Source organism: Nothoprocta perdicaria, unplaced genomic scaffold (assembly GCF_003342845.1).
Source record: "Nothoprocta perdicaria isolate Ctin4 unplaced genomic scaffold, notPer1 scaffold_117, whole genome shotgun sequence".
NCBI lineage: Eukaryota > Metazoa > Chordata > Aves > Tinamiformes > Tinamidae > Nothoprocta > Nothoprocta perdicaria.
Window position 1 is genome coordinate 1,454,081 of NW_020454283.1, and position 10,953 is coordinate 1,465,033.

The 10,953-nt window shown below is 51.0% G+C and overlaps 1 protein-coding gene across 2 annotated transcripts in view; it reads right to left on the reverse strand.

The window, feature by feature from the left end:
• Positions 1-753: 753 nt before the first annotated feature.
• The window catches only part of EMC1 (ER membrane protein complex subunit 1), a 10,452-nt gene continuing 252 nt past the window's right edge, over positions 754-10,953 (reverse strand). Inside the window, exons 2-23 of one of the 2 annotated variants that reach the window (XM_026053639.1) lie at positions 10,751-10,875; positions 10,434-10,499; positions 10,196-10,289; positions 9,744-9,872; positions 9,057-9,183; positions 8,576-8,725; positions 8,191-8,358; positions 7,529-7,600; positions 7,031-7,090; positions 6,719-6,841; positions 6,430-6,526; positions 5,513-5,607; positions 4,372-4,530; positions 3,982-4,131; positions 3,567-3,728; positions 3,235-3,354; positions 2,940-3,077; positions 2,392-2,565; positions 2,020-2,230; positions 1,708-1,792; positions 1,114-1,243; positions 754-982 (exon numbers count right to left, since the gene is read on the reverse strand). In XM_026053639.1, coding sequence (XP_025909424.1) covers positions 803-982; positions 1,114-1,243; positions 1,708-1,792; positions 2,020-2,230; positions 2,392-2,565; positions 2,940-3,077; positions 3,235-3,354; positions 3,567-3,728; positions 3,982-4,131; positions 4,372-4,530; positions 5,513-5,607; positions 6,430-6,526; positions 6,719-6,841; positions 7,031-7,090; positions 7,529-7,600; positions 8,191-8,358; positions 8,576-8,725; positions 9,057-9,183; positions 9,744-9,872; positions 10,196-10,289; positions 10,434-10,499; positions 10,751-10,875 — 2,815 coding nt within the window. In that variant the 3' untranslated portion in view covers positions 754-802. Of the gene's footprint in view, positions 983-1,113; positions 1,244-1,707; positions 1,793-2,019; positions 2,231-2,391; positions 2,566-2,939; positions 3,078-3,234; positions 3,355-3,566; positions 3,729-3,981; positions 4,132-4,371; positions 4,572-5,490; positions 5,608-6,429; positions 6,527-6,718; positions 6,842-7,030; positions 7,091-7,528; positions 7,601-8,190; positions 8,359-8,575; positions 8,726-9,056; positions 9,184-9,743; positions 9,873-10,195; positions 10,290-10,433; positions 10,500-10,750; positions 10,876-10,953 lie in introns of both variants that reach the window. The other variant, XM_026053638.1, reaches the window with a different exon arrangement.

Genomic DNA, 10,953 nt, shown 5'->3' on the forward strand with positions numbered 1-10,953 from the left:
CCCGCTTCCCGCCCTCGTGTGGGCCGAAGGGGGCGAACGGGCCGAGCGCCGCCGCGCGCCCCGGAACGGAGCCGCGCGCCCCGGAACGGAGCCGCCCCCGGCCTCGCTCCGGCGGCACGGCGCTGCAACGGGCCACAAACGGCGCCGGGAACGGTGTGTGAGCGTCTGGCGCCGAAACACGCAGTAAAGTGAAGTAGGTGGGAAACGGAGGGTGGGACGGAGGGGGGACCCGGCGGCCACCGCAGTTCAAGGCGACTCGCATGGCACCCGCAGGACCCCATTCTTTATTCTTTCCTTTAAAGAGCAACACCCGAAGCAGCCAAACAGTCACGACACTGTACAACAACATTGGGACTTTTCCTCTTTTAGAGAAAAAAAAAGGGGGGGGTGCTGCAGCTGTAATAAATAGAAGACGAGGCGAGACCTGACATGGAGCCCGTTTCCCCTGCCTCCCCGCCCCGTTCACCTGCCCTGGCCCGTGTGTTTCGCCTCCGCAGCTGCCTCCGGCTGCTCCTCGCGGCTGCTCCCACCTCCGCCACGTCCAGCGAGCAGCCTGGATGGTCACCCAAAGCGAGGGCTGGCTCTGCGCTGAGCCTAGCGCAGCAGCACTGCACACCCTTCTTTTCTCTGAAGGCTTGGGGAGTGTTTTTTGTTTGTTTCCAGTCCCAACAGACCAATGTCCTTCCCTCCTCCTCGCAGGGAGGCAGGGCTCTTCGTGCCTCCCTTCCAGCCCTGGTGGCAGCGAGGCCCGTGGGGAGGCCGGAGCGCGGGAGGCCGCGGCTCACGGGGCGCCCGCCCGGCGCTACCGCCACGCGCGGTTCAGCAGCTTCACCTGGGCCAGTCTCTTCGTGATCATGGTGGCAAAAACCAGGCCGAAGAGGACGCTGCTTATGAGCACGTAGTCGTAGTCATCTTTGAGGACGTCGAACTGCTTCGAGGGGTACACGCGGGTCTGGTAGATGTCCAGGCCATAGGCAACAACCTGCGGAGAGCGGAACGCGGGCTGGCAATGCCCTTTCGAGCAGGGGTACCCAAAAGGATGAGACAAGGGGTGACAGAGCAGGGAGCAGCCACTCGAGTGGAGGGACAGGCGCCCTGGCACCCGGCACTCACCAGACACGTGGACTCCAGGCCGGAGGGGGCCGTGTAAATCCCTCTCATCTGCGAGACCGTTTGGTTGTAGTTGATGAACCTCTCGGCGTGGATCTGCACGTCGGGGGAGTACGGAATCAGGTTCTCCTCTCTGAAAGGAATTGAGAGAGAAATCAAAGCAAGGGACATTTGCACCTCCGTTTTGGTTCCTAGGAAGCACAAGTCAGATTGTTCTGAACTAATGACCTAAACCATTAATTTAACAGCTTTTGCAACAAGTAGAAAACACACGTCAGCTAGATCAGCCTTCACTGCAGCAGGCTCCTCTTTGGGGTCTCAAGCTTTAAAAATAATCAAGTGTCATTCTAGAAACTTCAGTTACATAGACTCCAATTTCTAAAGCAGCAGACAACGCTTTTTTTCCCCCCTGTATAACATGCTGTATTACAGCTGAATTACACACAAATGTTTCCTGTCATCATAGATGGGCAACAAAGCAGCTCCCCCAAGCACCACAAAAGACTTGCCCCGAAGGTGTCCGTGAAAAGTTGCTTTACGACAGCACATTACACAGAAACTCATCACTCTAAAGGGTCCACTAACACTTTTCCTTACCTGCTCTGTTCTGTAGGGATTTCCGGACGGCGAGGATCCAGCAGAGCCTTTGGAAGGGAGAGGATGGCCCCAGAGGGAAGCCCAACTGCACGTTAAAAAGAGGCATCTTAAAACCAGCCTTCTCTGGCTGCATTTTCTAACAAATACAAATGCCGTTCCCGTTCTTGCATTTGACAGGAGTTCAGTGCTGCTCCAGAGCAGGCAGGATCTTGGGCAAAGGAAAGGCCTGTGGCTCAGCCTGGAGCACGATGCCCAGCTCGTGCAGGCGGCAGCAACCTCCAAGTACATTTGTGGGGAGCAGCGTGGCCTTACCGAGCAAGTGCCGGCTGGTGATGCCCCGCTCCGTGATGGTGGCCTCCATGGCGCTGATGGCAGATGGGAAGATGTAAGATTGCTGGAGGACCTGAGGCAAGAGCGGCCGGTCGAGGGAGCTGAAGGCCGTGGCGTTGTACTGCTCCGTGCCTTCGTACAGCTCCAGCACCGTGAACTCATTCCGACGTGCCTTCGTATTCCAGTACTGGTACTGGAACGACAGGAAAGCAGCCTTCAGGAACACAGGAGGAGCCAGGCCCGCAACACAGAGGTGGCAACAAATCACAGAAACGCCAGCAAGGATTTTGGGAACAGGTTCCACAACCGCCCCCACCTCCTAAGGATAAGAAGGAAGGTGACAGGAGTTCTTACCACCACCCAGTTCTCGGAGTGGACGATGTGGACGGGTCCCTTTGCTTTCTTCTGCACGGACGAGTGGATGATCCTGCCCGTGACCCCATCAATCAGATATATTCCAATGAAAGTGCGCTCCGGATGCGTGTCAGTGCTCTCCGTCACCACCGCAAGCAGGTTGGGATTCAAAGACTGCAACAACACACAAGGAAAAGCAGCTGAGACCCTCCACTTCAGTGCTAGAGGGACTGTAGTTATTTGCACTTTATCTTGGACCAGAGACGTGATGAACAAGGTATCTTATTAATATAAATCATGCGGAGCAATCCCTCCCAGCCTCAGCTGTTTGCCTGGTTTTCATGCAGGGACTGAAAACATTTTATATAAAAAAATCCACCAAAATTAACATCTTCCAGTGAAGATTCTGATTTTCTCAGGTTAGAGACAAGCGATGACTAGAAAAAAGTGACCTCCCAGGGAAAATATTTCGCACCAACAGTGCCTAAAGAAGGTAGAGGGATCTGGCAGTAAGCGAATGCATCAGCCACCCCCAGCTCCTAGGGCACCTTGTAGAGAACGCTGCGATCGCCCATGACGCGGCCCTGCGAGTGCACGTGCTCGTTGGATCTCTTCCCTTTCACAGTCACTATCCTCTGCACCTCCACGGGAATGATCACACCCCAGCTCTCCTCTGTTGTCAGGTCCTGCAAGAAACACAGGACTAGGGACTTAAGGACAAGCCTAAAGCCAGCTGAAATATTCACACTCCAAGCAAAACTCCCTACGACAAGTGCAAAGGTCTACTATTATCTATAGAACATATACCAAAATATCACTTGTCCTATAATGTTTCTTCCATACCTTTTTCAACCTGAACCCAGACAATTTTCCCTGATCAGCATCCACCAGATAAAAGAAGATAGAATGGGCTATTTCTTCCAGCTGACGAAGAACATTCTTAGTTGCAGGGAAAGCCATAACCTAGAAAAGAAGAATTGGAAATCACACTAAAGATGAACTGACAAACAGGAAAATAACAGCAACAATGCAGGTGAAGACACTTATTATGAAGTTTTACTAGAATAACTTTTTTTTTTAAGTGTAAATCTGTAACTATTTTTAATGTTATTCCAAAAAGGGGCCAGTAATTAACCTGAATATGAAGAATGCTGCCCGGGGGCCCAGCAATTTACCTTGTACTCGTCATCGATCAAGAGCAGCACTTTGGCATAGTCTTGGTCCATGATAGGCAGAAGCAAAGTCTGAAGGATTGGACGCTTCAGCACAGGCGGAGCGACCTGACTCCGCTTCCCAAAGATGGGGTTAAAGACATACAGAAAACTCATTTTGGTTTCCTAAAAAACAAACGAGACACACAACTTCTTGCAAAGCTGACAGAAGAGCTCTTTTTTTCCACCTGTTACCTACTAGTGTGGGCTATTCAGATCTTGGGTTCAACTACTCCAACCCTGAAAACCTGCCCTGTTTGAACACACATACCAAAGCGATCCCTCTGTTGAGGGACAGCAGAGCTATCAGTCAAAAAATTCCTTTTAAACACCCAGTTTTCCTGGCTGAGGCTGAACGGATTCAATGTTCAAAGCTCACCTTGTCCTTAACGAGCAGCGTGCACTGTGGCGGGTGCGGGAAATGGGCCGTCGTCCTCTGCACCATGAGCTTCAAGGTGGAACCGGCTCTCACGTTCCTGAGGTACTGCTTCCACAGGATGGTGCCCGAGCTGCTTTCAATACCGAAGAGCTGAGCAGGAGAGAGGACAGAATGGAGCCAGAGCCCACATCAACACAGCTTTTAGACTTAAATACTGTAATTTAAGCACTGCAGCTTGCACCGGTGCTGACAAGGAAAGAGGAGCCTTGGCTCTCTCCAATGCCACCACCAAACTCGCTGTGCATCTTTTAAAGACATTCTTTGCAGTTACAGGAAAAACTCCATGGTGGGACCCTTCCCTGTATCCTAGGGACATATCCCTATGCTCACCTTGCCTGAAGCTGTGACCATCACCATCATTTTCTGCAGGTTGAATTCATCTCTGGCCAAATTATCAATATTAATCTCGTTCTTAATCTGGCTCCGGGGTTTCCTGGCATCATAAAACATCTTCCAAAGATGGGCCATCCAGGCTTGCAGCAGGATAAGCTGGGAGGAGAGTCTCTTCAGGAACATCCCTAGCAAGCCATCTGCAAAGGGAACAGAAACAGCAAGAGAAGGCGGAAAATATTACATAAAGAATGGGAAAAGGGTTAGTTCCCACTCCCTAACTCAGTTACGGTTTAAAACAGCAAAGGCACCGTGGCTGTGCCTGAGCTTAGGAGAGCTCTTAGCTTCTGCCTTCCTCTCCAGAATAGCAGACCCACAGTTACCATTAGTTGCCATTATTGGAGAGGTTTTGGGGTTAACCATCCTCTTCCCTTCATGTAGCTCATTCCAAAAGCCACTCTCAGCAACTAAAAGCAAATGCTCTGCAGGAAGGCGTCATCTCTTCCTTCGTATTCCTTCTTTCTTGTTGGTGCATTCGGCAGTGCCCACCCAAAGCTAACTTGCTTTCACAAGGTCTCGAGCTCTAGTTGCACTCATTCCTCAGAGCAAAAATCAAGCAAGCAAGCAAGCAAATCTTAATTTTGCCCAATGAGGGTTTATATGCTTCTGTCAAGGAGCTAAACTCACCGCATTTAACTGTATTTCATTATCAAGAAAACAAGTAGCGAAAAGAAAAAGAGCAGCTAGAAAAATACTTATCAGCAAGATTAGGAAACACTGCACAGAGTCGCTGAGGTTACCTTGAATGGCTGCATCCAGGAGAGCAAGAAAAACAAAATAAAGCAAAGACAAAGGCTATTGCAGATGACTCTTTCAGAAAAGGCAGTAAGAGGATCTAAGGGAAATGTTTAGGATGGTTAGATTGGCATTGGACTTAAAAAAATGGACTTTACTGGGACAGAAACAGGTTTGTTTCAATCCTATTGATCAGCCAAGAGGGGAAATTTGAACCCAAACGGCCTAGGTCATGGCGGAGTGGAAAACTCTGTATTCATTCAGAGGAAAAAATAATCCGAAACTCACCTATTTATAGGTAACATCGTTAAATTTACAGCTTACCTGCTTTCTTTCCAAATTCTCCCTCCAGCTCGGCCTGTGCCCCTGTCAGAGGCAGATCCACCATCTCCAGGCTTACCACTTCTGCTAGGGACTCCTCCCTAGTCCACACAACCTTCCCTGCAAGGAAATACGAGTAGAATAGAGCAAAGCATAGCATAAACAACACAGGCATATTCCACACCTGCGTTATGTCCTCTGCCAAAACCAGCAAAAGCAACTGAACATCTCCTGAATTTAAACTCTGGAAACAGGTTTTCAGAAGCAAAAAATCTTTTTGCACTATAGAAAGTTGTTCCAATGGACCTTACAATGTAAATCACTGCAAAATACTGCGCCCCTATTTAACATAACGTGCCTTGGTATTTCACACATAGACTCTGGCAAATACTTTATTCAACTCGAGTCACTTCAAAAAACACAGGAACAGTGAGACCAAATAACCACCTGGAAAAGGCTGAAGCCATTAAAGCTGTTCTGAATGACACAGAGGCAGCATCAACTTCAGAAGGCCCATTCAGCCCTGAGGATTCAACTGGCCATGATGGGACTTTTCTGCAAACTAACATTTATGCCCTGGAGATCTTTTTCGAGGACAATTTAAGGATGATCTACAAGAGGCCTCTCATCCCAGAATGAGAGTTACAAAATCCAGAGAACTCCATGAAATTCAAAGGCTCCCCCTGCACAAACTTTTTCTGCCCAGTTGTGAGTGTGAAATGAGAGGGAATACAAGTTTCTGGTGCCCTTCGTGGGATGTAGCTCAAGCCTATCCTGTCTCGCTCAGTATCCTGCAGATTGCAACCATACCATTCCATTTTGCTGCTTCCCAAGGAAAGCAGTGTTAACATATGACAGGTTGGGACTGGGTTCCCTAACTCTGAAGAAGGCTCCTTGTCCTGTGGTGACCAAAGGGCCGGTTGAGCTGCTGGTGACGATTACCTGGCTGCTGGAGGAATATGAGCATGTGGTCCTCTGTTTGCACCAGGGCTCGATAGCCCACAGAGTCATCCTTCTTCAGAAACACCTGGATGTACAGCTGGGAAAAAAAAAGGTGCAAAAGAAGACTGAAACACCCTTTGAGAAACAACCCACAAGCCAAACAAGCAACACGGTTTGCCCGTGTGCACCACGGGGGTACCCAGCAGCAAGGAGCCCTTCCCCTGGCCTGAAGGGCTCTATCACTGCTGCCAAACTGGGGCATGGAGAGCAGGACAAGCTCCCCGCTCACCTGCTCCGGCTTGGCACCGCCTTGATCCAGGCTGAAGGTAATTGTAGTATCCAACAACCTTTGGCCAGTTTCAACCAGATAGAGATTAATGTTGTAGGTGTGATTGGAACAAGTTAAGGATTCCTAAAAACAAAAAACACCAAGCTAAACGCACATGTCACACCGAATTCCACATGAAAGATCCTCCAAAAACATCCATCTCCAAAACCTTGGTATGATTCCTTTTTCATTCTGTTTCCACATGTGAATGAAAAAATGGACTATGGATCATCAAGAATTTCTGTTCCTCTTTGGAACAAGCTCATTTGATACCTGTTTCTGGGAATCCTCCACAGTGCTTCCATCTTGAAGGCCATCAGAGCTTCCAGGTTTCTGCAGGGAGGGTAAGAAGAGATTATAGGGATTGGGAGCCCAGTGAAAGTATGGAAAAAATGGTGCTTTGAGTGCCAACCTACAGAAAGCTCTATCCCTAGTCCTAGCTCTAAACACAGCCCAGAGACATTCTGAAAAAGTTGAAAACTTGCCAAGTTCAATAGCACTAAGATCAAAGATCCTCCAAGGACAGATAGAGCATATTCATAGGTTACACACAAGCACAAGGCTGAAAGAGGCTGTGCTCAGGACAGCAAGTTTCATGCAGCTAGAGGTAACTTTAGCTGGACATAGTCAATATCTGCTTGAATTGTCCTCGTATGTGTGAGAAACTACATCTTTCTCAAGAAACATCTCTGGCTCTGCAAAGGGAAACACTTGGGCACGTGTCCGTGTTACAGGACTGCTGGTCACGTAGTACAAAGAAGCAGTTCTCACCAGTTCACTCCTGCAGGTCAGGACAGCAGCCACAGTTTTCTCCCCAGTCGTTGCAAAACTTACCAGAGCTGCCTGCAAAAAAAACCCCAATATTTATATACATATATATTTGGAAAGCTTAAAGCCAACAGAAGCAAAAAAAATTACCCACGCAGGAAATCAAGCCCCACTGAAACTAACACTGGTTCCTCTACAGCTAAATTCCAAGTTTTGTCATCTCACCAAAGATCAAATTTCACCTCTTCAAAGACTAAGGAAGAGTTCTTGTGAAGAAGTAAACGTTTGACCTGCACAAGCTTTTGAAACCCAACCTCTAGTACTACATTAGTGAATGCATGAAGGTTTTTCTCCTTTCAAAATGTCACAGCTGTTTTAACAAAAGCACTGCTGTGTCACTGGTCACACACACGTACATGTCTCTGTCCAGCTCCAACACAGATTTCCCCCACGCTAACAGCTGTCAGCAACAAAACATGCCCAAACTATCTGAAAATACTTTAATGTACAAATGAGACCAAAGTTTTCAAATATTGTGTCAGGAAGCACAATGGAAACAGGAATCTCAGCTGGTTTTTCACACAGCTTAGGGGGACGGGGAGCTGTTCCCAGGCTTTCTAAGCTACAGGGGCTCTTTCAGGGAGCGGTTGTGCACTTGCCGTTACCTGCGGGAGGTCGCGGAGGTGGCTGAGCAGCCCGTGCCTGAACTGCAGCAGGACGAAGCGGCTGGGCGAGAGCTGCAGCAGGAACTGCGGCCGCGAGGCGCCCACGGGGCTGGGCTGCGTGGCCACGATCTTGGGCTCGAAGTCGGTGGCCAACTCCACATCGAGTGACTGAGAGAGAGAGAGGAGCACGTTTGTCCCAGGAAACGCCTCCAGGGAACCCAGGAGCTTCCTTTTACAACAAGTGATACACACACTACAAAGAGGTTGCCCACACCAGGATAATCATGGAATAGGGGCCAGGAAGCTCTGCTAACGCTGCAGCAAAGCCCTGCACACAAACACTTGGCCACGTTTAGTCGGCCCACGCTCAGCGAGCAGCGCTCACCTCCATGGGGATCTGCTTCATGTCCGTGTCGGAGCCCAGGGCGCCGAGGTGCAGCGAGCGCGTCTCCCCGTGCGCGCACACCAGCACGGCCTCCCCGACGAGGCCACACGCGCCGCTCAGGCTCCTCAGCCACGGCGCGGCTACTCTTGTCTGCGGGGGACACACAAGGTCGGCAACAGCTTAAACAGCTTCAAAACCCGACGCGGTCACGAAGATAGCTAAGCCAGACATATTTGCTACCCAGGACCCAGGGATACCATCTGCCAGGGTGAAATTTCTGCCAGATGCAAATCTTTCGCTTTCAGGGTGTTCAACAGTAGAAATTTATTTCCTGGCAATGCCACAGTGAAAGTTTAGTCTCTACTATGATAACTAATTGCTCTGTGATCACTCCACAGCTACAGAGCTAGCAGGACACTCAGGAAAATCAGAGCCACCCTTACAACAAACCAAGCATTTTGAATCCACATTCGAGCACTACCTGTTTCATCATTTCTCCATCCTCTACGCTGAAGGTCAGAACATTCAAGTGGCTCTGAGGAACAATTCCAAGCACGTGGATCACTCCAGTCCCGTGGGAATACAATAGCTGGTACTGCACGCTCTCACTGCAAGAGAAGGGGCTGCTGTGAAGAACCGTCTTCGACTGTTGCTCAGGGCTGCACTCCAGCTGCTCAGAACCGCACTCAGGCTGCACTATCCCGGGACTCTGAGGAATGAGCGGCTCCACTCCCCGCTTCCTTGTTCTAAAACCTTCCTGTCTGTCAGCACAAACGGGTCACGGACACCTCGCCTTCAGGCACTGCTTTCTGCAGTGAGAGACAGGAAGATGACAAACTGGTAGTGAATTTCCTCCCCCTTCCCTTACAGTCTCTCCAATATCGCTTTCTATACTATTAAAAAAAAAAATAACAGCTTGTGCTTTCAGCAAGAAGAACCTCTGATTTTTTTTGGAAAAGCATTCCTTTGGCAACGCTCCCAAAACACTTGCAAGTCCTCTCCCTCTTCCTTCTGCTTTACCCTTTCAGGAAGGTAAATACCCGCTCCACTCAGGACTGCAGAGAGCTGCACAAGTGAGAAGGAAGCTCCCCATCCTCTCCTCCTCCTCCTCAAGAGACCAGGCTCCGCGTCAGCTACCGAAGCTTATGCTCAAAATGATGATTTTTACCTTTCTGGTAAGTGCTCTGCCCATTTCTGGTGCCCATTGGAGAGGTAGTGGAGAGAGATGGCCGCTTTCTTCAGGACCGCCACGTACTTCACAGCGTCCTGCAGCCCCACCAGTGCCGCCATCTGGAAACTGAGCACAGGCCGGGACAGACAGCGCGTGAGGAAAGGATGACGACCAAGGACACGCTCTGTATGGAGAATCCCTGCAAATGTTCCAGAGGAAGCTGCGAATACCCTTCCTTTCCTATCCCTAGTGGTGTCAACAAAAGCTTAGGCTGGAAGAAAATACCTCCAGTTGAAGTGGTACCTTCCACATTTAACATGTTTTATACCAGGCAAGAAAATCTACCTAGGAAATCCCCCCAAATGCATCTGCTTATTTTAGAGGCCCCACATGTGATGAGCGTGTCCCGGAACGCAGCTGCTCCTCGCTCCGACAGCGCCTGCGCCCACCTGCCCGTATCCAGCGGCGTCTCCCAGTTCAGGCCCCCGATGTTGGTCTCCCAGGAGCGGAGGATGCGCCCGCCGCTGGACACCGTGATGGCATCTGCGCACGAGGCGAACAGAAGAGAGCACAGACGGCGGGATTGTCTGTTTTGGCCCATTTAACAGTTGTGCCAACATTACGAGGCCGGAATCCCGCGCGCAGAGGCAGGCACCGACACCGAGGGGCACCTGACGCCCTCCTTACCCTGCCCGTGGATCAGCATCGCGTCCACTGCTCCTTCGGGGGTCCCCTTGTCCACGTGGCGCCACACTGGAAGCACAGCGAGTGAAGTAAGGAACGGACCTGCTTCCCCAACGGCTGCTGCTCCTTACTAGAGCTAGGCCTAGGCTTTGTCTAGGAGGAGCGCCTGCAGAGCGCAGGCGTCTGCGAGGAACGGGCTGTGGAGCCGCGGGCTCGCAGAGCAGCCTGGGCGCCCTCAACCTCACGGGACGGGGACGCGGCGGCGCTGTCGCCGTAGCAGGCGCGTCCCCTCGGGGGACACGCGACCCCGGCCCGCTCACCGATGTCGCCGCTCCTGGCGTTCAGCGCGGCCACCACGTTCTTCTCCGTGGCCACCAGCAGCTTCTTGGAGCCCTGCGAGGCCTCCAGCGAGGCGAACTTGAGCTTGCCCACGTACTGCTGCCGCCTGCGGAGGGAAGGGCGCTCAGGCGCGAGGGGCGGGCGGCGGGGCGCGGACAAGGGGGGACAGGCGGGGAGGCCGCGC